This window comes from Phaenicophaeus curvirostris, chromosome 21 (assembly GCF_032191515.1).
Source record: "Phaenicophaeus curvirostris isolate KB17595 chromosome 21, BPBGC_Pcur_1.0, whole genome shotgun sequence".
NCBI classification, from domain to species: domain Eukaryota; kingdom Metazoa; phylum Chordata; class Aves; order Cuculiformes; family Cuculidae; genus Phaenicophaeus; species Phaenicophaeus curvirostris.
In genome coordinates this window covers 1,096,223-1,122,963 of record NC_091412.1, presented here as the reverse complement: position 1 = coordinate 1,122,963, position 26,741 = coordinate 1,096,223, and the positions used below count along the sequence as shown (strand labels likewise).

At 51.7% G+C, this 26,741-nt stretch overlaps 1 protein-coding gene across 1 annotated transcript; it reads right to left on the bottom strand.

Annotated features, from left to right (window-relative positions):
- Window positions 1-318: 318 nt before the first annotated feature.
- FKBP6 (FKBP prolyl isomerase family member 6 (inactive)) lies at window positions 319-26,741 on the bottom strand. The gene is made up of 8 exons (XM_069874356.1): window positions 26,609-26,741; window positions 24,714-24,803; window positions 23,960-24,162; window positions 22,638-22,757; window positions 19,977-20,171; window positions 19,584-19,693; window positions 13,802-13,892; window positions 319-544 (listed from the first exon to the last, which is right to left on the bottom strand). The coding sequence occupies exons 1-7, from the start codon at window positions 26,739-26,741 to the stop codon at window positions 13,814-13,816; spliced, it is 930 nt and encodes a 309-aa protein (XP_069730457.1). The 3' UTR covers window positions 319-544; window positions 13,802-13,813.

Below are 26,741 nucleotides of genomic sequence, written 5' to 3'. Positions count from 1 at the left end.
ATCCAGCCCAAATAAAGAGCACAACACGCTGTTGCCCAAGAAGGGAGCTCTACAGCAACAAACCACATCCAAATTCCAGCTCCCTACACCAAGAGAGAGACATCAATCACTCTTGCACAATAAACTGGCACAAGTCCTGCCGGCGTTACTTCACAGGTTGATTTATTTTCTCAGAACAAAGCTATCCAACATTTTTTTCAAAGAACAATCTGCATGAACAATACCCAACTTCACAGCATCCTCCTCCCACTTACAGGTGCCCTAAAAGCAGTGCTGAACCTGCAAGAGGTAGGATGTCGCTTCAAAGAGAGGGAACGCCTTCCTCCCTCCGACAGCAGAACCCGGTTCTTCTGGAAAAAGCCTCGGAGTACGGCAAACAAACCAAACTCAGGAAAATCAGGTTGTGTAAAAACACAGAACCTCCACTCAACGTGTCAAAACAAGACAGAACCCCTCTTCCCAAAACAGAGGTGAGATCTCCACGTGCCCAGAGCCAGGTCTCCTTCCTCTCCAAGGACCACTCTTGTCATCAGCTGGCGAGGTCCTGGGATATCCTAGGATAACCAAACAGCACAGTCAGTGTCCCACAGGGACAGCCTGTACGCTATATTCCATTTTAGAACATGACTACAGCTGCCCTGAAAGAAACACCTTGGGTTTTGTGGATTAGCCTGAGGGGAGCAGTGAAATCCCCCATAGAATTCATTCAACTTCCTCATGTGGGAGGAAACGGAGGATTAAGTGACAAGAACTCAAACAGAGTTCCACCTCAGTGAAACTCTGACAACACCCTCCAGGCCACCTCTTCCTGTACAGGGTCATTCCAGCTACCCATCCCTACTGCTTTTCCATCCCTTTTCTGGGAAAGCCAGTCCCTGGATGCTTACTCTTTGCCTTCAGGAGGCAGCCCTGTGTCTCCTGAGGGTCACCGTTCTCCTCATGTGACGTTTTGCCTGCTACTCACCAGATGCCCTTGCTCCCATCTTCCCCACTTGCCCACATCCCCTTCAGTTTGCAGGGCACCGCCACTGCGAGGCCAGGCCCCACGGCTGCAACCAGAAAGGGATCCCAAAGCTCTCCCAGTGCTTTGCTCTTGGTTAGCACACTCTGCCCCACCCCTCTCACTTGTGGCTGGGTCCTCACCAGTCCTGCAGTCCTGGCACACACAGAGAAGGTGATATTGTACCCAGAAAAGCCTCTTTCTCCCCTGCAGCCCTGACTCCATCCCTCCTGCTCCTTGGAGGGTCACCAAAGCTTCACTAGAAGGAAACTAGTATCCAGGTGTGGGGCCAGCTTTCCCGGGATATAAACCAGAACTGGTTGTAAACTATGACTTATTTCCCCCCACAACGCTCTGCTTCCAAGGGGAACCTCTCGAGTTCCCAATCAGGACTTGTGGCAGAAACAAGCATAATCATAGAATCATCAGGTTGGAAAAGACCCACTGGATCATCGAGTCCAACCATTCCCATCAATCACTAAACCATGTCCCTCAGCACCTCATCCACCCATCCCTTAAACCCCTTCAGGGAAGGTGACTCAACCACCTCCCTGGGCAGCCTCTGCCAGTGCCCAATGACCCTTTCCATGAAATATTTTTTCCTAATGTTCAGCCTAAACCTTCCCTGGTGGAGCTTGAGGCTGCTCCCTCTCGTCCTGTCCCCTGTCCCTTGGAAGAAGAGCCCAGCTCCCTCCTCTCCACCTCCTTTCAGGGAGTTGGAGAGAGCAATGAGGTCTCCCCTCAGCCTCCTCTTCTCCAGGCTAAACACCCCCAGCTCTCTCAGCGACTCCTTGTAAGACTTGTTCTCCAGCCCCTTCACCAGCTTTGTTGCTCTTCTCTGGACTTGCTCCAGAGCCTAAACAACCTTCTTGTGGAGTTCCCTTTTATCCTGAAAGCCCTCAGTCACTGGGGACAAAACCCACGCAGCATGCAGAACCACGCTGCTTTCCAACGTGCCTGTTGACTGATTTCAACTTCTACTTCTCACGTTGTTGCTGCAACCAGGACCTCTGCGATACTGATGGAGAACACTGACACAGGGGACATTTTGCAGATTTGTCGGGTGCAGAAGGCATTGGGACACTGCTGAACAGCCAGCCCCATCCTCGACCCTCCATCAGCCAGAGGATGAACAACAGAGGACAAATAAAAAAATCACTATCTGCTTCTGACAGATGTCCTGCGGATCATAGGAGGTACATTCAAAAGACTCACAGAATAGTTTGGGTTGGAAGGGATCTCAAAGCCCATCCAGTCCCAACACCTGGCTGTGGGCAGGGACCCCTCCCACTGGATCAGGGGCTCCAAGCCCCATCCAACCTGGCCTCGAACCCCTCCAGGGATGGGGCAGCCACCACTGCTCTGGGCAACCTGGGCCAGGGCCTCCCCTCCCTCACAGCAAAATATTTCTCCCTAAGATCTCATCTCAACTTCCCTTCTTGCAGCTCAAAACCATTCCCTTCACCCTATCCCTGCCTTCCCTGATCCAGAGCCCCTCCCCAGCTTTCCTGGAGCCCCTTTCATTACTGGAATCTGCTCTAAGGTCTCCCCGCAGCCTTCTCTTCTCCAGGCTAAACAACCCCAACTCTCTCAGCCTGCCCTCATAGCAGAGGTGCTCCAGCCCTTGGATCATCTCCGTGGCCTCCTCAGGACCCATCCCAACAGTTCCACATCCTTCTTTTACGTTGGGGATTCCAGAACTGGACACAATACTCCAGATGTCCAGTCTTCTCTCAACTTGGAATACCAGGAGCCCAAACCAATTCCCGACACTCTCAGCAGCTGCAGCCACTGCCGCCTGCTCAGCGAAGAGGCACGAGCTCTGCAAATGTAAATCAAACTACTGGTAGCAAAGTGGGGAAGCCTGCTCCTTGGAGGATATCGACTTCCAGACTGCTAAGCAGAAAGTGAAAAAAGCATAATTGTGAGGAAAACAGACGCTTTACAGACGAAAGGATGAGAAGATGAAGTATCACATGATGCTCAAACTCCACACCTCATTCATTATGTATCTTTGAAAGGCACCACAGGATCACAAGATAATTAGGGCTGCAAAGAACATCAGTCGGTCTCTAGTCCAACCTCCTGCTTGGAGCAGGGTTAGCTACGAGGTTGACCGGATTACTCATCTTCCTCCGATGACCCCAAAGCCACCAGGTTTCAGTCATTTTGTATGCTCAGAGCCCCAGGAAACCCGTGACTCAAATGCCACCCTGCCAGAAAACTCTGAGTCTGAATGAGGACAGCGTGCCTCGCTCGAGGGCTGCCCCCAGTTCACAGTCTGGGATAATGAAAGCACAAAACAGTCAAGCAACCTTCAAGATTGCCAGAAACACAGGAGAAAACACCTCAAGCCCAGCACAAACTGGCATTTCAGTTAACGAGTCAGTGCAGAGTCACTTCTGCCTCATCCAAGACTCACAAGTCCCATATTGGTGTCTCATTTAACAGGCCACCTTGTGTTACTAAGTCTTCCAAATACAGGAGCTGGCAAGGTTGTGGACCTCCTGCGTTATGAGGAGTCAGCTGCAAGCTGGCAGCACGCTCTGGTGTCCACCCTGACCAGGAGAAGGAGGAGAGGAGGTTTCTAAAGGAGGACTAACTGGAGGGCACTGCAGCTGATCTTTGCTCTTTGAAAATTAATCATAGAATCATGGAATGTTTTGGGTTGGAAGGGACATCGAAGCCCATCCAGTCCCACCCCTGCCATGGGCAGGGACACCTCCCACTGGATCAGGGGCTCCAAGCCCCATCCAACCTGGCCTTGGACACCTCCAGGGATGGGGCAGCCACCACTGCTCTGGGCAACCTGGGCCAGGGCCTCCCCACCCTCACAGAAAAACATTTCTTCCCAAGATCTCATCTCAATCTCCCCTCTCTCAGCTGGAAACCATCCCCGCTTGTCCTCTCCCTGCCCTCCCTGATCCAGAGTCCCTCCCCAGCTTTCCTGGAGCCCCTTTCAGCACTGGAAGCTGCTCTAAGGTCTCCCTGCAGCCTCCTCTTCTTCAAGCTGAACAACCCCAACTCTCAGCCTGGCATCATACGGGAGGTGCTCCCATATCAGCTCAGTTCTCTGATCACCTCCATGTCCTCCTATGGACTCAATCCAACAGTTCCATGTCCTTCTTACGCTGGGGATTCCAGAACTGGGCACAGGGCTGCAGGTGGGTCTCATGAGAGTGGAGTAGAGGGGCAGAATCTCCTCCCTCACCCTGATGCTTCTGATGCAGCCCAGGACATGGTTGGCAATCAGAGGCAGAAATGCCTAAATCATTTCTTCAGCTCACAGCATAGAAGTCCAGCAACTCAGACAAGGAAAGAAAGGTTTTTTTCATTGGAAAAAAAATCACTACACTTGACACTCTGTAGTGTTCCACACTTGCTTCAAGAAAAGCAGCTTTGCTCCTGTTAAAATGCAGCTGACTTCCACTCTGCTACTTGTCAGCCTATGATTATGCCCACACAGCTCTTCCTTTCATGTGTCCCCAACCGGCACACTTAAAAGATAATCACTTGATGTTTCCACTGGCTCTTGGTTGTGGTTTGGGGTGTCTTGCTGGGGATAAAACCTACAGCTACTGAGACTTCTTGTGCACCATAAAAACAAAGGATCAAACTGCGAGTCTTCTGGTTTCGTGACTGCTATTTGAAGTAATAAAGCCTTTACATGGAGCTAATTAAAAAAAAATATTCAAACTGAAACCCTAAAGCCATTCTAAGGAGTGTTTGATCAGTTCATCTCTTTCATTTCCACCTAATGGCTACACAATCAAAAGAGAAGTGGAGGGGAAACACACGGCCCTGAAGACACAGAGAGCTGGATGGTGTTCAAAGCATTTGCTGCTCCTGCACGTAGGAGAACAGCGCACTCCAACCAAGACTCTGCTCCAATATTTGTTTCCTTCCCTTAACAGCAGGTTGGCAGCGACTCAGCCACAAAACCCAGCAAGGCACACGCTCGCTTTGAAGTTCAGACAGAAGCCTGTTGGTACCAGCTATTTTAATTCCTGCATCAGAAGGACATGGCAGTCGATCACCAATTTACAGTAAGCAACCTGCCAGCTCGCAGGTCATTTATAATCACAGTCACCTTTCCTCTGCATTAAAGCCATAATTAACAGTTAACGTTTAACTTAGGCTTTACAATTGGTTTAAGCTGCCTTCCTGCCTAAAGAACTGTCATTGCCTCCTCCCCAGCTCCCCCTTTCCTGCCTCCACCTCTTGCAGGGCTGCGGGGAAGCGTCAGCACCAAACACAGCAGATAAAATTCTCGTCAAAGCACAAGGAAACTGGAAAGTGAGCAGCATGCATTTCAAGCGCAGCTCCTGCCAGCTCATCCCTCATTACTCCCCGGCTTTGAAGCCGCAGGTCCCCGCAGTGTCGCACTGAGATAACCCTTGGTGAGAGGAGAGCTCCTCGAGAGAGGCAATCAAGTCATCAACTTCGTAAGGGCAGCCTGGAAGGCTTTGTCATCCCAGAGAAGGGCCTTGAAAGGATGTTCAGAGAAATGCAATCTTTTAGGGGAGGGAGGATGCCCTCTTTTCAACACTTCCGTTCACATCTAAATAGGATTCTCAGTGACTACGGGAAGGTTTGACTTGGTAGTCGGTATGGTGCAGCACATCTCAGCACGCTGGGAAAGCAGATGTTAAACACTCACAGTTGGAGCACAGATCAGCAAAGGAGCTAAAACCTTCTTGAAAAGCAATTGCCTGAGAAGTGCTCTTCACTCAAGCCCTGACAGGTCCAAAAGAAACTGCCACTCCAGAATGACAGCCTGCAGAAAATCCCCCGCTCCCAGGAGGTGAGCAAGCTCCTCTGAAAGGCACCACGTGAGGTTGCCCACAGGCTGCTGCTCTCCTGCACAGCCAGAAGAAAGCCCAGTAACAGCCAGGGCGCTATCAGCCAGCCGATAACTAGACATGCTGGGCAACCCACCCCAAGACGAGGAACAGAAACAGCTATTTACAATGCCCAGGCTATCACACCTTTATCTGGATAATTACTGGAGGGAACACGCCGTGTCGCCATCCCAGGCAGGCTGTCTCCAAGCACGTGCCTTGCCCTCAGAAAGTTACCAAATTAGGGCTGTGCTTATCCGCTATCTCTTAGAGCAATTCTGCAGTCGGCCGTACCCTCATTCCTCTCTCCAGCGCGTGGTTTGGGGATGTCCAGCTGTTAGTGCTTCAAGTAGACTCACTGTTATGGTCGAGACAGCTGTGAAGCCCATAGAGAGCAGCAGCAGACAAGCATGAAGATGCTCTGAGGCTCCCTGCTGTCTGCAGGCTTGAACAGGCTCGGAGTGTCCCATCACAGGGGCACCCAGCTCCACCTTCACTAAGAGGTGCAAGGAGCGGTTGTGCAGCTCCTCATTTAGATAACCAAGCCACCTCAACTTCCAGCGACACCTGAAGGTCTGTGCTTGCACACTTTTCTCTCAAGCTGGCTTTTTTCCCCTTTGCGAGTCACTTTATGGCAATTCTCAGCTCCGCAAGGGATCCACAGGGAGCTCCAAGCACTGTCTGTTCTCTACACAGACAGCTCGGTGGCAGGATCAATTCTCCAGAGACCTTTAACAAGTCTTGACTCCAAAGAGCCCGAATGCTGATGTCACACACTAACATCCTGAACCAGAGGGGACAGCAGAAGGATCTGTCAAGTCTGCTGAGATCTGTGATAGCACGAGGATACCCAAAGCAAAAAGGAAAACCAGAAAGAGGAGCTTGTTCCCAAGCATCTCTGAAAAAAACGCCCTTAACCCAGCACTCGGCCAAAGCAACAAAACAACTTGTTCAGAGAGCAAGAGGCCTCACAAGAGGGATAATTACAGGAAGGGGCAAGAAGGGATGAACTCTTCAACACACACTTCTGGCTCAGAAAGGACTTCATCCAGCAAGTCTGAGCTGAAACCTTCTTAGAGCAGTTCTCAACCCTTCAAGAGCTCAGATAAGGTTCATGTCAATACTGCTCAGCATTCTGTCAAATCAGTGGGTCCTTGATAAAACCAGGTGAGCAGTGGAAGAGGCACAATCACATCTGCCCTCACTGGACTCGGCTTTGCAGTCATGCAAACCAACTCACAGAAACGCCAAGGAGCTCTCTGCACTGTGAGGAAAAAGCCTTTCTGAAAGCCAGAACCCCAGCCCTGCAGCCCTCGCTGGCATCTCCTGCCTCTTGGTGCTGACAACCATAAACACTAAACGTACATAAGAAGGACAATGATCTGTTGGAATAAATCCAGAGGAGGCCACAGAGATCATCTGAGGGCTGAACCAACTCCTGTACGAGGCCAGGCTGGGAGAGTTGGGGTTGTTCAGCCCGAAGAAGACAAGACTGCGAGGAGACCTTAGAGCAGATTCCAGGACAGAAAGGGGCTCCAGGAAAGCTGGGGAGGGGCTCTGGATCAGGGAGCACAGGGAGAGGACAAGCGGGGCTGGTTTTGAGCTGCAAGAGGGGAGATTGAGATGAGATCTTAGGCAGAAATGTTTTGCTGTGAGGGTGGGGAGGCCCCGGCCCAGGTTGCCCAGAGCAGTGGTGGCTGCCCCATCCCTGGAGGGGTTCAAGGCCAGGTTGGATGGGGCTTGGAGCCCCTGATCCAGTGGGAGGTGTCTCTGCCCATGGCAGAGGTGGGACTGGATGGGCTTTGAGATCCCTTCCAACCCAAACCATTCTGTGATACATGCTGTGATTGTCTCTGCAAAGTGCTGCTGCCACTGTGTCAGACCCAGCGACGGGTGTCCTGGTGCTGTTCCAGGAGCGATGCTGCCCCGATGCCCTGCCAGCTGCTGAAGGAAAGGGCGCCCTGTGACTGGGCTGCGTGTGGTGAACAACGCTCGGCAGCTCACAGGCAGAGGAGCATTCCCCAAAACCACAGTAAACACTTCTGAGGGCACTTCACACTTATTTTTAACCTCAGCTGTCTCTGTATCATTACAGCTAATGCAATACCCAGTCAGAGCATTTCAAAGGCTTCCAGTGATTTTTTTTTAACCCCTCCAGGGATGGAGACTCCCTCACTGCCAGGGCAGTCTCTGCCAGGGCTTCACCACTCTGGCAGTAGAGAAATTTTCCCCAATATCCAATCGAAACTCCCCCGGCGCAACTTGGGACCATTTTCTCTCATCCTATCCTGTGTTCCTTGGGAGAAGAGACCAGCACCCACCTCATCAAAACCTCCTTTCTAGGAGCTGCAGAGAGCGATGAGGTCTCCCCTCAGGCTCCTCTTCTCCAGGCTGAACAGCCCCAGGTCCCTCAGCCGCTCCCAGAACCCCTGGGATCCAAAATATTCCCTAGCTCCATTCTCTTCTCGGGACGTGCTTCAACCCCTCGAAGTCTTTCTTGGACTTAGGGGCCCAAAACTGAACCCAGGACTCGAGATGCAGCCTCACCAGCACCGATACAGGGGGATGATCCCTGTCCTGCTCCTGCTGGCCACCCCGTGGCCGATCCAAACCACAGACAGTGACATTCCCTCTGCTAGTTCGGGGAGAAAGGCTGAAGCACGCCAGATCGGCAGGACCAGTGGCCAGGGATGCCAGTTCTGCCCTGGGAAGAGCTTCTATCACCATCTTAAATGCCAAGAGGACCAAAAGCAGCATCGGGGACTTTCTGCCTCAGCTACCAGCAACCTGATCCCTGGCACCAGAGTCACAGGCACCCACACAGGCTCCCGTCCAGAATTAAAAGTCTGGTCACTGCCTGCTCGGGTGCATATTTATTCAGTTTGCCTTTTTACCCATCAAGGTAACAAAACATTTTTCTTAAATTTCGTAAAGCTTATGACAACTGAAGCAGTGCAGAAAGAAGGCTTTAAAAGACAAAACAACCCTGTGGCTACTTGACCCTGCAAGTGATGGCCAGCAACCCTGAATGCTGTGGAAATTAAAGCTTTGTCATAAAGAAAGTCACGCTTTGTACAAGGACCATACTGTTTAAACCCTACCAGCACAATAAACCAAATGTTATCATAGGAATGAAGAGCCCAGCAACTTTTTCACTCTCTACTGATTCATAACAGCAGCACATTGTATTGGCATTGGAATCAGAATGAGTTGGGATGGAAGGGATTTCAAAGCCCACCCAGTCCCAACCCCTGCCAAAGGCAGCGACACCTCCCACTGGATCAGGGGCTCCAAGCCCCATCCAACCTGGCCTTGAACCCCTCCAGGGATGGGGCAGCCACCACTGCTCTGGGCAACTTGGGCCTGCAAAACCTTTCTCCTAAGATCTCATCTCAATTGCACTTCCTGTAGCTCAAAACCGTTCCCCCTCATCCTGTCCCTGCCCTCCCTGATCCAGAGCCCCTCCACAGCTTTCCTGGAGCCCCTTTCAGCACTGGAAGCTGCTTTAAGGTCTCCCCACAACCTTCTCTTCTCCAGGCTCAACAACCCCAAATTCTCTTGATCTGTCCCCATACGGAGGTGCTCCAGTCCTCAGATCATCTCCGTGGCCTCCTCTGGACTCGCTCCAACAGCTCCACATCCTTCCTGAGCTGAAGACTCCAGAACTGGACGCAGGGCTCCAGGTGGGTCTCACCAGAGTGGAGCAGAGGGGCAGAATCCCCTCCCTCCCTGCTGGTCCCTCTGCTCTGGATGCAGCCGAGGACATGGTTGGTTTCTGGGCTGCGAGTGCACATAGCCAGCTCATGGTGAGCTTCTCCCCAAGTAACTCAAGTCCTTCTCCTCAGGGCTGCTCTCAGTCACGCCATCCCCCAGCCTCTATTGAAAATGAGGATTGCCCCAACCCAGGTGCAGACTCTTGCCCTCGCCTCGTTGTTGGTGGAAGCTCTGAGCAGTGATAAGCCACACAAGGGTGTGCCCTGGGGGCTCAGCCTGCCCCTTCCAGGGCAAGTATGCTGGGGCCTCCAGCAGGCAGACAGGAGCTCGAGGACACACACAGCCAGGAACGTGCTCCTACCTCACCTGGGAGCTGAGCCTTCGAGAGGACACCCTGTGCCAGGCCCCACGGCAACGCCCGAGGAGGCTGGAGAGCCACTGTGCTGCTGATGCCTTGGAGGACAGGCACAGCAGGGCTCTCGGATATCACATGGCTCTCCCTTCCATCCCTTTCACAGCATTTTTTCACTTCTAAGCCCACGTTGGACCTCCCTGAGCAAAGCTCCCCCCTAGCGCCCTCAAACCAGTGATCTATGTTCAGGACACCTGGCCAGGCAGCACAGCCCTAGGCAGAGGTGGAGCCGTCACTTCATTTCTAGAAGAGCCCAGAGCCTCCTGGTCTTCCAGAGAGGTGCGACCGGTACCGCTGCAGTCAGGAACTGAAAAAAAGGAGAGATGCTAGAGAAGAGCTGAAGGGAACACAGGAAAATCCACTGACTCGACCACCTTATTAACGCTTTTCTCCTTCCTCCGCTTAGCAAGGAGAATGCTTAATTAAGCCGTGCTTTCAGCCCTCCCCTCGCTCCAGCAACGCTCGGCATAAAGCGGGGATTTCACAGCTTCCTTCGCACGCAGGACATCTCCGCAGCACAATTATTTGCACATTCCAAAGGAGAAGGGAACTTGCCACGCTGTGTTGTTCGGTTTTCTGCAGCGGGGAGGGACAGCAGCAGCAGGAGGCACTTTTCAGATGTGCTCAGTAATAAGAGAGAACAGGAGGGGAAGGAGAACATTGCTCTTCTACTCAGTCTGGAGCTTTCCCAAGGCACGGGTTTTAACTGGGTTATGCACATGCTTCTCAGTTTATTTGCAAGTCTCTTTCAGCTTATTAGGTCAGTTTAACTGGTGACTGCTGCTGATTTTAAGCCTAATTACAGTCACTGCTACCTGGTGACACAGCCCCAGCTCAACAGCCAGTTCTCAGCAGTTAACGGCTGCAGAACTGCTGGGCCCTGCTGTTTGTAGCAAGCTCCGGTTTGGCACCAGAGTCAGAGTTTCCTGCCGTGATTTCAGCCTTGTCTGCTTTCACTGGAACTCTTCACTGTGCGCTCCCAACAACAGAAACCCCTTCTCGTGGGTGTTGAGCAGAGGAAAGCTCTCAACTCTGGCTCACGTATAACAAAGCAAGCTCCAAGACTCACCTTGCCAGGACGAAACTATCACCGAGGACCCTCCACCAGAATCCAGATGATCTTTAAGGTCCTTTCTGTCCCAAACCATTCTGATTCTATTCTAGGACTATGAAGGATCACAGCAATGCAACAATATGAAATTCCCTTTTTTCCTGCCTGGTCTTTCAAATGACAAAGAAGAGAAAACCTCACTCAGTCACTGGTCCCCAGCCCACCCATCCTGCACTTTAGGGGACACTGAGAAGAACTTTCAGCTACGCATGTGCCAGGTAACCTGGCTCAACACATCTACAGCACACACAGTGCCCTGAGGCAGGCACACAGCCAACCCAAAGAGGGGTCAGCGCGACACCCAAGCCACCACGTCTGCAAGGAACTGCTGCAGGTTGGAGCTAAGAACATGTTTGTGCTTCTATTACTCCCCCCAAGCATTTCTGTATTTCTCCAGGAAGCATTAGAAGTGGCCTTGCATTTCACCAAAGAGAAGATTTATTGTGACCTGAAACTCGTTTAAAAAAGAAGGAAGCGTGTTCTGAGAATGGCACTGTTCATGGCAATTGGAGGAACTGGACTCTACAGCAAGAGGGAAATTAAAAATCAGAGAATCATCGAATGATTCAGGTTGGAAGGGACCTCAAAGGACCTCAATGTACCTCCTGGTACATTGGAAAGTTTTCTGTTGTGACCCCCCTGGGTCATTCAAACAGGAGCTACAGGGCAGCATCGGCAGGCCGCCCACCCCGACAAGGCCTGGGGCAGAACAGGGGGAGCTGGTACAGCCTGTGCCCTGCAGTGAACTGGTACCGAGCTGCCAGACAACCCCAAAGAATGCTCTGCCTCAATTAGCAGACCTGACTAATTAGCAGTGCCTTTGATAGAGAGCAGGAGCTCCAGCTGGAACTACTTTGCTCCTCTCTGCATACGGAATGAAGATTTTAAGCAAGAGGCAGCAGCAATGTACTTTTCAGCCAGTATAAGGCCCTGCAAGAACCTCCTCCAGCAAGGGATCCTCTTGCAATGAATGAGCAACAGATCCTTTGTGGGTCTCAGTGACTCACGTCTGTCTGGAAGACTTAAGTTATTTTTAATACAGTAACTGAAATAATCTTCAAAAAGGTTAGAAATCTTTATGTCCATCAGAGAATTCTAGGAAAGCGCTTAACATGTTCATAGGTAGGAGTCAGAGTAAAAAGGACTCTGGCTGATGAAGAGCTCAGGCCAACCTTTCAGCTTGGCTCCAGCAGAGGTTTCTCTTTTTCCTTTTCCCTTCACACTTCTCGGTCTCCATGAACTGAGGATGCTATTGTCCTCACAACAACCACTACACCTCATTACACGTCGCTACACTAACCACATCGAGATCAGCATCTTCTCAAGCCACTTTTCAGGACTCAAAAGGCCATGCAAAATCACCAATGGAGGATTTGCCTGGTGAACCAGCAGATCACCACATTCAGAGCTTCCACCACAAAGCAGGGACAGCCGAGACACAAGAAGTTTGCCAGGTACCACGATGTGCTACCATCAGACACAAGACCCAAGTCCTATGGGCTTCCAAACCACAGGTCTCTGGAGTTCAACAAGGGGAGAATCCAAGCCTCCCTGCCAAGTCCAGAGCCCTGAACTTCCTGCATGTGCTGGCAACATCACTCCTCAGTCTTAAATCCCCTTCCACAGCTCCTCGCCAGGGGGTTGGTACCTGCTAACAGATGGGATCCATCTCATCCTGAGCCTAGGGCAGAAGACTGTGCTCCAAGGCAGCCGAGCAACAAGCCCAGCTCCAACCAGGGCACAAAGGCAGCAGAAGGCGTGAAAACTCCAGCAGGGAGGCACGTCCAGCCAGGAGAGGGTTGTGTTGTGTTAGGAAGTGGCCGTTCAGTCAAAGCTCTTCCTCAAATCCTACCTCAGCCTCTTCACAAGCTCAGACAAAAGAGGCAGCCTCAAAACACCAGCCCCGCACCCCGTACTCACGCTGCTCCCAGCAGCAAGGCTGCCAATACTCATTTCCTCGCAGCAGAAGAGGCAGTGCCTGTACAGCAGGGGAGAGAGCGGTAGCAAACCCTGACAGCCCGGAGCTGGGGATGCTTTCTGACAGAAAGCTGCTGTCATTTCCCACAACTCTTTCCCCAGGGTTTACCCGAGGCAAGAGACCAGCGAGGATTTCCGCTCCCCCTTGCACGCCCCGACGGTTTTGACAAAAAAAGATGATCAAAGAGCCTTTGTGCACTCTGAAGCCCGTCAATTTTGCTGCAAGATTTAAGGCTTTAAACAGTCCAATCCAGCTATTTGAAATTTTCTCTACAAACAGGGTTTGGTGGGTTTTTTTTTTAATATTTCAAAAAAAAACCCAGAAATAAAATATTCAGATTTTTCCAACACGAGGCATTCCAACAGCTCCAGACAAGAGCGCTGGAGGGAGGAGGAAATCCAGCTCTTGAGTTTGACAGGAACTATTTTTTCTGTTTCTTTTAATTGGCAGCGAAACAAGACTACACAGCTATTTCTGCCCCTGGCTTTGACAAGGAATAGCTGGGATGAGCAGCACAAGAAGCACCAAAACCCAACTTACCCAAGTGTTGCCAGTTTCGGGTTCTTCTCCCACGCCTTGCTGGAAAGATTCCCCACTTCACCATGCTGCCCCTTCCCCTCCACACACTCCCATTACCTCACATTTTACCTCCAAAATCCTCCCGCACAGATCAGCATGTTCCTCACCCGAGTTCAGACGTAATAGAGGCTTTGGGAGCTCTCAGCCTTTTTCACCATTTGATTACCTTTATTTCCGGTCAGCCAGAAGAATTGTTGAGAGAGCTAAACATTCGGCAACACATTTCTTTCTCCTTGTCCATGTAGTCCTTGTAGCAGCTGCAATGTAGAGCACAGCATGGCACAGAATCCTAGAATCATTTGGTTGGAAAAGAGCTTCGAGATCATTGAATCTAGGCGTACCTGTCCACTACTGAATCATCCCTGAGCACCAAGTCCACTTGTATTTTTAACCCCTCCAGGGATGGAGAATCTACCACTGCCCTGGGCAGCCTCTGCCAGGGCTTCACCACTCTGTCAGTAAAGAAATTGTTCCAAACTGGGGCACAACAACCCTATGCAGTGCTACAGACTAGGAGAAGTCTGTCTAGAAAGCTGCCTGGAGGAGAGGGACCTGGGGGTGTTGGTTGACAGCCAACTGAATATGAGCCAGCAGTGGCCCAGGTGGCCAAGAAGGCCAATGGCATCTTGGCTTGGATCAGAAACGGCGTGACCAGCAGGTCCAGGGAGGTCCTTCTCCCTCTGGACTCGGCACTGGTGAGACCGCTCCTCGAATCCTGTGTTCAGTTCTGGGCCCCTCACCACAAGAAGGATGTTGAGGCTCTGGAGCGAGTCCAGAGAAGAGCAACAAAGCTGGTGAAGGGGCTGGAGAACAAGAGGAACGGCTGAGAGAGCTGGGGTTGTTTAGCCTGGAGAAGAGGAGGCTGAGGGGAGACCTCATTGCTCTCTCCAACTCCCTGAAAGGAGGTTGTGGAGAGGAGGGAGCTGGGCTCTTCTCCCAAGTGACAGGGGACAGGATGAGAGGGAATGGCCTCAAGCTCCACCAGGGGAGGTTTAGGCTGGACATTAGGAAAAAATTCTTTACAGAAAGGGTCATTGGGCACTGGAACAGGCTGCCCAGGGAGGTGGTTGAGTCACCTTCCCTGGAGGTGTTTAAGGCACGGGTGGACGAGGTGCTAAGGGACATGGTTTAGTGTTTGATAGGAATGGTTGGACTCGATGATCCGGTGGGTCTCTTCCAGCCTGGTTATTCTGTGATTCTGTGAAATATCCACTCTAACCCTCCCCTGGTGTAACACGAGGCCATTTCCTCTTGTTCTGTCCCTTGTCACTTGGGAGAAGAGCCCAGCACCCACCTCACCGCAACCTCTTTTCCAGGAGCTGCAGAGAGCGACGAGGTCTCCCCTCAGCCTCCTCTTCTCCAGCCTGAACAGCCCCAGGGCCCTCAGCCACCTCTCATAACACTTGTTCTCCAGCCCCTTCCCCGGCTCCGTTGCCCTTCTCGACACACATCACGGGCTGCCCAGTCAGGTGGCAGCGCCACCACAAGAAAACAGACATTAGTAAATAAATCAGCCCAACGTACGAGTGCGCTGGTAGCAAAGACGCAGCTCCCAGCCCCTCTTCCTGCCATGTCAGGGGAGCAGAGCTGCAAACACAGCCTCACCCCCAGACCTCGGGTCTCTGCTTCCCTGGTGACTGTTAACTATGTAGATCACTTGACTTTTGGTAGCCAGATGCTTTCTACACCAGATTTGTCAGTATGTCATGATGCAGAGGAACTCCCATCTATACTCTGTGGTCCAGTTTCACACCTCATTTGCGCCTTTTCTTGCGTGAGCACCTTCAGCAGGAGACAACATCCAAGTGCACTATTCAGTATTTCTACCATGGTCTGAATCGGGGCAGAGGGTGGGTAGAAGACTAGAAGACGGCACAGATTTTGGCATGGACTAAGTGCAAGGCAGGTGCTTCCTCCTCCACTCACACTTCCCGGCCAACATCACATTAACATGGCAAAAGCTTCCCAGACTGCTCCATTTTAATCCCTGCCCCTCCAAGCACAGTGTCCTCTGCACACTGAGCTCTCGCCTCTCCAACAACGAGCTCTCACAGGTGAGGAATCCCCAGGCCAGAGGGTGACTCTGTTTGGACACCATTCCAGGGATCAATGGCTGCCACACAGGCAGCTTTCCTGCATCTGCTACCATGTAAGGGAAAAAGTCCACCCAGACCGTGGATGGCACACGCGCACGCCTACCGCAGCGGGAAATCCAAGAGGCACTCATCTTGGGGCGCAGATTCATGCTAGGTCCTGGAACAACCCCATTTTGTTCTGGGTTTGATGTAATCCAAGCCTTCCAACAGAACTGCTAGATCCAGCAGACCTCACAACAACAAGACCACTACAGCTGGTACGAGACACATGTTCCACAACTCCCTCACTCTGGGCTCTGCCTGGGTTTCTCCAGTGAGGTGAATGCTGCCAAGAACCTGATTCAGCTGTTACAACAGAAGCTTTCTAAAGTTTTGTTTTAGACAGCAAACATAGCTGCTGACTAACACACAAGACGCCTTTTTGCAAAGCAGAAACAGACTCATTAAGGAAAAGAACCATAGAATAACTTGCTTGGAAAAGACCTTTGAATCACAGAATCACAGAATAACCAGGCTGGAAGAGACCCACCGGATCATCGAGTCCAACTGTTCCTATCAAACACTAAACCATGTCCCTTAGCACCTCGTCCACCCGTGCCTTAAACACCTCCAGGGAAGGTGACTCAACCACCTCCCTGGGCAGCCTGTTCCAGTGCCCAATGACCCTTTCTGTAAAGAATTTTTTCCTAACGTCCAGCCTGAACCTCCCCTGGTGGAGCTTGAGGCCATTCCTTCTTGTCCTGTCCCCTGTCACTTGGAAGAAGAGGTCAGCTCCCTCCTCTCCACAACCTCCTTTCAGGGAGTTGAAGAGAGCAATGAGGTCACCCCTCAGACTCCTCTTCTCCAGGCTAAACACCCCCAGCTCTCTCAGCCGCTCCTCTTGTTCTCCAGCCCCTTCACCAGCTTCATTGCTCTTCTCTGGACTCTCTCCAGAGCCTCAACATCCTTCTTGTGGTGAGGGGCCCAGAACTGAACACAGGATTCGAGGAGCGGTCTCACCAGTGCCGAGTCCAGAGGGAGAAGAACCTCCCTGGGCCTGCTGGTCACGCCGTTTCTGATCCAAGCCAAGATGTCATTGGCCTTCTTGGCCACCTGGGCACACTGCTGGCTCATATTCAGTCGGTTGTCAACCAACACACCCAGGTCCCTCTCCTCCAGGCAGCTTTCTAGACAGACTTCTAGTCTGTAGCACTGCATAGGGTTGTTGTGCCCCAAGTGCAGGACCCGGCATTTGGCCTTGTTAAACCTCATCCCATTGGACTCTGCCCAGCGGTCCAGCCTGTCCAGATCCCTTTGCAGAGCTTCTCTACCCTCCAGCAGATTGACACTTCCACCCAGCTTAGTGTCGTCTGCAAACTTGCTAAGGGTGCACTCGATGCCTTCATCCAGGTCATTGATGAAGACATTGAACAGGGCTGGACCCAGCACTGAGCCCTGGGGAACCCCACTTGTCATTAGCCTCCAGCTGGATTTAACACCATTTACCACCACTCTCTGGGCCCGGCCATCCAACCAGTTTTCCACCCAAAAAGAGATCATCAAGTCCAACCATGCCTGTCCACCAATAAGCCATCCCTGAACACCTCATCTACCCGTCCTTTAAGCGCCTCCAGGGATGGGGATTCCCCCACTGCCCTGGGCAGCCTCTGCCAGTGCCCGAGAACTCTTTTGGTGAATATGTTTTTCCTAGCATCCAGTCTGAACCTTCCCTGGTGCAGCGTGAGGCCATTTCTTCTCCCAAGTGATAGGTGGTAGGATGAGAGGAGACCAACACCCACCACACCACAACCTCTTTTCAGGCAGTTGTAGACAGTGATAAGGTCTCCCCTCAGCCTCCTCTTCTCCAGGCTAAACAACCCCAGGCCACTCAGTGGCTCCTCTTGGACTTATTTTCCAGGCCCTTTCCCAGTTCCACTGCCCTTCTCTGGATGTGCTCCAGCCCCTCAAGGTCCTTCGTGCAGTGCAGGGGTCATAGAGGCTTAGTGAGCCTCTAAGAACCAGATTTTGATTCATATTCCATTTCTGAAGCATTTGCCAGATCACACAAGTGTTCTCAGGCAAGGCAGTTTTGCAACATCACATCTAGATGAAGGTGGGGCACAATTAACACCACCCAATAACGTTGTCTTCATCTCTTTTATACTAAATGCACTCTTTGTCATAGTAAAAGCAAAAAATACACCAATTTTAACTGGCACTGAAGTGGAAACTCCAAGACAGCAGCGTTTTAGTGTGCTGACACACACGTTAGCTGTACGTGCTGCTGCCTCTAAAGTCAGAGCTGACAAGCTGCTTCCCCACAGGCAGAACGCCTTGCTGCTTCCTGGCAGCATAAACTCAACGTTATTAGCAGGATTTACCTGCCAACATATTTCAAATGGGTGTAAGGGAACACAGAAGGCTTCTCGAATCAGGACTCCTAGCCCTGTGCCACGAGTGCGCACCCAGAGGTAGATCAGGATGAGCAGAAGTGGCTGATTTCAGCTCTTACTGCCTTCACGTTCTTTACACTTCAGAAGAAACAGAAGCTCGGTGTTCTCACAGCCATTAAAGACAACGTGGAACTGTAGGACACGGGTGTGCAAGAAAGCCTCTACCCAAACCTCACCTGGGGAGGGCACTCAGCACGGGCTTTTCCAGCTGCACCAGCTCATCTTCAAGATCTTACTGCTGCCTACAAACCTTTCTGCAAATGCCTAGCAGCAACACGCAAAAGAGGGCTCATATTCCAGAGCCACTCTGGGATCTCTGAAGCTGGGGACTGCATTGCCTTCCACCTCTGTGAAAAGCACCAGGAGTGCAAACACTTTTGGGAGGCAGAATGAGGGCAGAGCCCAGCGTTAGTCATGGCTTGGTGGGGCTGGGGCATGACTAAAGCTGGCAGGATCATGCTGGACTCAGCCTGCAGGCGAAGGGAAAGTTTGCCTTCAGGACTGCTTATTTTTACCTCCAAGACAGCAAGAAATTTGGTTTTAACAAACATCAGTATCACAGCATTGTCCACTGAAGCACTTGCAGTGCAGAAGAGCTGCTGTAATTAACTACCGCATCTTAAAGAGAATGTAAATCATACTTACGTTTTAAAAGGAGCGGCTGAGGGAGCTGTGGTTGTTTAGCCTTGAGAAAATGAGGCAGAGGGGACACCTCATCACTGTCTACAACTGCCTGAAAGGAGGTTGTGGTGAGGTGGGTGCTGGTCTCTTCTCCTCAGTAAGAAGGGATAAGACAAGAGGGAACGGCCTCAAGTTGCACCAGGGGAGGGTTAGACCAGATATTAGGAACAATTTCTTAACGGAAAGGGTTCTCTGGTACTGGCAGAGGCTGCCCAGGGAGGTGGCGGAATCCCCATCCCTGGAGAGGTTTTAAAGATGAGCAGATGAGGTGCTTGGGGATCTGGTTTACTAGTGGACAGGTATGTGATCTCAAAGGTCTTTTCCAACCATACAATTCTATGATTCTGTGATTAATAACCCAGAACACAATCAGCTTGAGCTCCAGGCTGCTGCATTTCATTGGTTTTGAAGCACTTCAGCAGCCCCTGCCTCCCTGCCATCATTCTGACTCTCCCACTCACAGTGTAACACACGAAGCCCCCAGAGAAACCGTCCAGAAAGAGCAGATGTTCTCAGCTTCTCACCCACCACCTGTAACCACTGTGGCTGAAAAACACTTCCATCAGCTGTCCACACACTAAGAGAAGCCACCTGCATTTTCCCAAGCCGCGTGCTGACCCCATAGTTTGGTGTTTTGTTTTTTTTTTTTTGTTTTAAAACATGTTCAATGTTTTGGAGTGGGTGTTACAAGCTGTCTAAGCACCCTCTCTCCCACAGGGGTGGAAAGGAGCTCTCTCACCTTGCCAGCTTTTTTAGCTCGCTGTTAATATCGAGGTTAAACGGCTGAATGTGCTGAGCTCTGACCAGGAAATCCCGGGCTCTTCCATATTCCATCATGCAGAGACAAGCCTGCCATTGAAAAGAGACAAACTCATCACGTGATAAATACAGACTCACTTCTGTTTCCCAGGACTGAAACATGTGCAGCCACAAATATTTTCCCCCAAGGAAAGATCTGTGAGACAGGAAGACTGACAAAGAGGCAGATTTCCAAAAGGTCAGACGCAGACAAACCACCTCAACCGCTGCAAGCTTGGCCCAGAACCGATTGGTTCTCCTCGGTTCATTCCAGGCTCTCTCCACACACAGTCAGACCACAGTATTCCTTGATGTGGAATTTATTTTTGCCCACCTGGCCACACCTGAACAGTGCTTTGGCGTTGCTCTGGTTGATATCCAAAGCCATCCTGCCATATGCCAAAGCCTGGGCAGGACGTTCCAGTTTCAAGTAAGTTACTGAGAGATTCAGGAGCACCAGCAACTTGGAAGCATCAATCTGACGCTGCTCCACCTCACTGGAAGGGCTGCGACTGAGGATGGAGAACGCCTCAACAGACAGGAAAAAAGAATTAGTGCACAACAAAAGAGTTACTGAAAATTAGAAATGCACCTCAGCCTCCAACTACACCCATGTTTCTGTTTTCCTAAGTCAGTTAAACACAGAATTATAAAAATGTTAAGGTTGGAGACGACCTCTAAGCTCATCCAGTTCAACCATCAGCCCAGCCCCACAGTGCCTGCTAAACCATGTCCCCAAGTGCCACGCCTACAGGTTTTTTGAACTCTGTCAGAGATGAAGACTCCACCACTCCCTGGGCAGCCTCTGCCAGGGCTTCACCACTCTGGCAATAAAGAAGTTTTTCCTATTACCCAATCTAAACCTTCCCTGGTACAACTTGAGACCATTTCCTCTCAACTCACCCCTTGTTCCTTGGGAGAAGAGCCCAGCACCCACCTCACCACAACCTCCTTTCCAGGAGCTGCAGAGAACGATGAGGTCTCCCCCTCAGCCTCCTCTTCTCCAGACTGAACAGCCCCATGTCCCTCAGCTGCTCCCAGAACTCCTGGGCTCCAGACCCTTCCCCAGCTCCATTCCCTTCTCCAGACACGCTCCAGCCCCTCAGTGTCTTTCTTGGAGTGCAGGGCTCAAAACTGAACCCAGGACTCGAGGTGTGGCCTCACCAGCACCGATACAGGAGGATGATCCCTTCCCTGCTCCTGCTGCCCACCCCATGGCTGATCCAAGCCAGAAAAACACCATCCAAAACTCTACAGACACTGCTTGGCATAACGAGCACAACTGGCCAGCTCAGCTGTAAGGTGACCAGTTTAGGAACCAATCAAGGGACTTGAAAGCAGGAGAATGAAAACATCATACCCAGATTTTAAAGCCAAAGACAAAAGTGAAATCCTACAGGGAGAAAGGCAATTTAAATTATTTTAGTTTATTTCCTCTACAAGGAAATACCAAGAAAAAGAAACCTTAAATGGAAGGAAGAAAAGTTTTACAGAACCTCACTGCTTTTGAAGCAAAGGTAGATGCATTCCAGCTTGGGAATAACTGTGCACTTCCCTGCCCAGAGAGGTTATGCAGTCTCCATACTCGGAGATGTTCAGAACCTGAAGGAACACAGTCCTGGGAATCCTCCTGCTGTGGCTGGCCTTACCTCAGCAGGGGCTGGGAGCACACAACCTCCCGAGGTCCCTAGAAGCCTCAAGCACTGGGCAATTCCCAGCTGGAAGCAAAGTTCCTAGGATGCCAGTGATATAGAATCATAGAATCACAGAATGCTTTGGGTTGGAAGGGATCATGAAGGTCATCCAGTCAACCCCCTGACATGGACATCTTCAACCAGATCAAGTTGCTCAAAGCCACAACCTGACCTTGAACGCCTCTAGGGATGGGGCCTCCAACACATCCCCAGGCAACCTGGGCCAGTGCTTCACCACCCTCCCAGGAAAGCATTTCTTCACGAGGTCCAGTCTAAACTTGTCCTCTTTTAGTTTAAATCCCTTACTCCTTGACTATTGCAGGGAAGTGGGAACTAGATGCTCCTTTACTCTTTAAGGTCCATACCAACCCACACTACTCTGTGATTCTATTGCCACAGGCCCTACTAAAAAGCTTCTCCCCCATCTTTCTTATAAGCCTCCTTTCAGTACTGCAAGGCTGCCAAAAGGTCTCCTCGAAGTCCTCTCTTCTCCAGGCTGAACAATCCCAGCTCTCTCAGCCTCTCCCCATTTCCACACTGAGGGGTTTCCAGAGTGCTTATCAAAGCACTAACACACATGCTGCTACAAGGCCAGGCTGTGGTAGAACATCTCCCAGCAGAAGGTGACCTGAAGGCTCCTGTTCTGCAGGCAGCCACAAAAATTACTCAAGGCTCATACAGCCTCCAAGCCGTACCCTCCTGCCTCATCTGGAGCCCACTGGGAGTGAGCCTGAAGGAAAAGGGTTCTGCATATTTCATAGAATCATCACAGAATCATGGAATGGTTTAGGTTGGAAGGGACCTCAAAGCCCATCCAGCCCCACCCTGCCATGGGCAGGGACACCTCCCACTGGATCAGGGGCTCCAAGCCCCATCCAACCTGGCCTTGAACCCCTCCAGGGATGGGGCAGCCACCACTGCTCTGTGCAGCCTGGGCCAGGGCCTTCCGACCCTCACAGCAAAACATTTCTGCCTCAGATCTCATCTCAATCTCCCCTCTTACAGCTCAAAGTCGTTCTCCTCACCCTATCCCTGCCCTTCCTGATCCAGAGCCCCTCCCCAGCTTTCCTGGAGCCCCTTTCAGCTCTGGAAGGCCCCCAGCCTTTTCCCCTCCTTCATTTACCACTGCTGCTCACACAAAAGCAGGTGTTTAAGATCTGTTCTTAAATAACAAACTATGCCTGGAGAATATAATGAAGTTATTTGATCTCTATATTGCACCTGTTGTGGTGAGCTTGTGCTTAATAATCACTGCTTTCACAGCTTTTCACAAAGAAAACACTTATTTTCTGGTGTCCTACCCTTTTGTATCTGTCCTTGGCAACCTGGAACAGCTGCTTACGGTAGAAATAGTTACCAAACTCTCTCTCTGTGCCTGCCACTTTCAACACCTTTTGTAGTGGACACGCATCCTGCTGCTCCTGTAGAAAGAAATACCTGAATTTCAGCTCAAATAACCAAAAACAAGCAGAGAGCTCGGACAGGATGATCCTGCACAGCCCCCTTCTGTTCACAGAGCTGGAAGCAGGCTGCTGCCAAGGCCCCAGCAGCGTCCAGCTGGGCCACCACCCCACAGCATTTCCCTTTGCCAGGATGAAACACACCACTGCTCTTGTGCTGGTAACTCCTGAATGCTCACCGGGACCAAAGGGACTCCGGGAGAGGGGAAAAAGCAGGACTTTGTTCTTAAATCCTGCCAAACTCTCCCACCTGCTTAGCACAGAGCAGTTAATGCCAATGCTACCGTTGGCACTAAAGGTGAAGTGGTTTGGAAGGCTCTGTTACTCTAACCACTCAGCATCACCCACAGCGGCTGCACGACCAGCCTGACACCCGCACGAGACATCAACCAGTGAAACAAACCAACCCAGTCCAACAAAAACAGATAAAAATCGAGGCACAGGTTTCCTTCTGGGTTTGAAAGTTTGAACAAGCTCACAGAGAGAGGGTCAGCTAGCCAGGAAGAGCGGGCAAGTGGCAAAGAAGGGGAGCGATCCCTCTTGGGGCAAGGACGAGTGGCAGCAGCAGGAGGGAACGAGGCCCTGTCCCACCACAGAATCACTAGGTTGGAAAAGACCCACAGGATCATCGAGTCCTACTGGCTGCTGCGTGCACCCCATGCGCTGACCTCCAGCCCAGAGCCCTTTACCTGGAAAGGGGGAATGAACAATAACACCAGCACTGCCTGGGGAGCAGAGTGAGCACGTGGGACAGCAGACGAGGAACAGGGTCAAAGCAGGCTGGGGGCACTCAGAGGCTCCAGACTGAAGAGGATTTTTACAGAGAGCTCATTCCTGCACCTGCAGAGAAACTCAGGGAAGCCAGTGCCCTCTAGCGAAAGCATGAAGTTTCTGGAAAGCTGAAAATAAATGTTCCACTGCCTCCAGTCTGAGGGAGCAAATAAGGGCAGCTCCCAGCTTCTCCCTCTGCACAGAGGGAGGTGCACGGGGCGGTGTCAGAGGGCATCTGCTGGTGCCCGAGCAGCACCAGGGCCCAGGGGCTGTGTAACTGCACCTGTACTGAGCTAAACACACAGAACACAGGAACCACGGCAATGGGAAGAGAAGAGAACAAAGGTTCAGCCTCCAGACTTAGGTCTCAAACCCTTATTAAGGCAACTCACAGCAGTCAACTCAAAGAATGTGTCCGATTCAGCTGTGTCCAGGAAGTCCAGCAGCTCCACTTCAAACATGACCGTGGCGCTGGGGGGGATGAGAGGAGGGCAGCCCCGCTGCCCATAGGCGTAGTCGGGTGTGAAGACGAACTTTGCCACCTCTCCTTTCTTCATTGTCAGCAAGCCAATTTCCAGCCCCTGCAGTGTGACGTCTGTCGCAATGAGAAACAGAAGGTCAGAAGAATCTCAAGCTGGGAAAAGCCCCTCAGACTCCAAACAACAACTTCTCCTAAAGCCTGGAGGGAAAAACCCTGAGTAGCTCATATCTCGGTGACTACAGCGGTCAGCTGTCTGTGTTATGGATTATCGGGGCAGTCTGCTGCAAGACCAAGCACGCAGGAAACACTGACGTCTGCTCTCAGGTGATTTAAAAACACCAAGAGAAGCAGCTGCTTCAAGGCAGGTGGCAAACACAGCCACAAAGAGCATGGATGCCACAGCCATGAAGGACGTGGGCACCACAGCCATGAAGAGTACAGCATGGGCACCACAGCCATGAAGAGCTGTGGCCACGAAGAGCTTATGTGGCACCTCCCACTGCCAGCGAGAGGGGCAGAGGGTGATCAGCTCCATCACCTCTGCATCTGGACTCCATTAATAAGCTTTAAAGGCTCCAAATAATCCAGAGATTCCAAACAGAATTTAAACTGACGGGTCTTAATGATCTGGTCTTCACAGCTCCGAGCCCCAGGCTCAAACCTACCTTTCCCAAGTTTCATCAGTCCAGGAAACCTCCTGTTGCAGTTTGTGCAGAAAGGCTCCTCCCTGTGCTCCAGGTACCCAGAATACTTCACTGCGCAGCCCAAAGCGAGAAGAAGGGAGAAGAGAAAAGCAAGAGTTTGATTTCATTTCACACTGGCAGCTGGTTTTGCAACACCACCCTTTTACCCTGCTTTTCTTCTTCCCTTCCGCTGCAGAACAGCAGAGGCAGCACAAATGACCTTGTGTTTTACACCAAAAATCTGGGCACAGCCAGCAGCTGAGTGGCTGTGCTTTCACACCATCACCAAACAACCCAGCTGCTTCACAGTCTCCATTCCCACCTAATCGGGATGCGATTTTGTGTTTTTAATAACTGGAAATGTCAGCTGTAGAAATTAAAATGCCTCAATTACAGAATCATAGAATGGTTCAGGTCAGAAGGGACCTTAAAGCCCAACTAGTTCCGACCCCCTGCCATGGGCAGGGACACCTCCCACTGGATCAGGGGCTCAAAGCCCCATCCAACCCTTTCCTAATCAAAGCTGGAGGTCTGGGATGAGAAACAATGGGGAAAATGCACCCTGAGAAACAAAGGGGAAAGTGCACTCCTCTGAGCTTTTCAGCCCCCTTCAGTGCTGCACGGGTAACTTCCATTCTTAGTTCAAAAATCTACAGTAACAGGCTCCCCTTGACACAGCACCAGGCCCCTGCATTTCAGAAACCACGTTCAGCTTCAAACTTCTTCTCTGTACCATGAACACAGCTGGAAATCCAGCTTTTCTCAAGGTCAAGATGCCCTTTCGCTTAATCTGTCAGCCACAAGAAGTCAAACACAGTATTCCAAGTGCTACTAGACTGATAAGGGAGAGCGGTCTCTGAAACAGAAAGACTAAAGAGCATGATTGCTGTTTCAGTTCCTGTCCTGCTCTCATGCTGAAGCCCGAAGCACACAGCTGTGCCATCCCGTGAACACCTCTGGGTCAGAAGCTCAGGGTGCATTTTACAACACGCTCTGTCCTCACTTGTTTCCCCAGCACGGAAAGAGATGAGATACAGAGCAAAGGATAGAGACCCAAAGCAAGAGTCTTGCACTGAGGTGCAGCACAGCCGAACACCAGACCCTGACTTAGAATCAGAGAATAAAATCACAGAATGGCTGAGGTTGGAAGGGACCTTTACAGGTCATCCAGTTCCACTCCTGCCATGGACAGGGACACCTCCCACTGCATCAGGGGCTCCAAGCACCATCCAGCCTGGCCTTGAACCCCTCCAGGGATGGGGCAGCCACCACTGCTCTGGGCAACCTGAGCCAGGGCCTCCCCACGCTCACAGCAAAACATTTCTCCCTAAAATCTCATCTCAATCTCCCCTCCCTGCAGCTCAAAAACGTTTCCCCTCATCCCTGCCCTCCCTGATCCAGAGCTCCTCCCCAGCTTTCCTGGAGCCCCTTTCAGCACTGGAAGCTGCTCTAAGGTCTCCCCACAGCCTTCTCTTCTCCAGGCTGAACAACCCCAACTCTCTCAGCCAGGTCTTGTACAGGAGATTCTCCAGCCCTCACATCATCTCCGTGGCCTCCTCTGGCCTCGCTCCAACAGCTCCATGTCCTCCCTGTGCTGAGGACTCCAGAACTGGACGCAGGGCTCCAGGTGGGTCCCACAGAACAGAGCAGGCCAGAACCCCCTCCCTGCCTGTTGGTCCCACTCCCAGGACACTGGTTGTCTCTGGGCTGTGCGCTGCACCCTGTGCTCCCACAGGTTTGATGTTCCCAGCGGGTCGATCACCGCCAGGTCCCAAGGGACCCGCTGATGTCCGACCCTGCGGGCGCCGCACGGGCCCCGCTCCGCGGCTCCAGGGCAGCAGCCGGGGCGGCGATGCCGAGTGCTGCCCCGACTGTACCTGCCACGGAGGCTCCCGGCGGCACGGCCGGCCCGCTGCCGGGGCGCAGCTCCGCCTTGCGCACCCCGCCGTCGCCGGTCAGGTCGCAGGCCCGGGACGGAGCCGGGAACGGGGTCGGAGCGGCCGCCGCCAT

Bases quoted from the DNA above. Each gene is read 5' to 3' on its own strand.
- FKBP6 (XM_069874356.1), bottom strand. From the start codon at position 26,741: ATGGCGGCGGCCGCTCCGACCCCGTTCCCGGCTCCGTCCCGGGCCTGC. The intron at 24,804-26,608 runs GTACAGTCGGGG...TGGGCTGCGCAG, and splicing joins GCCGGGAGCCTCCGTGGCAG to TGAAGTATTCTGGGTACCTG. The intron at 24,163-24,713 runs GTAGGTTTGAGC...TCATTGCGACAG, and splicing joins ACTGATGAAACTTGGGAAAG to ACGTCACACTGCAGGGGCTG.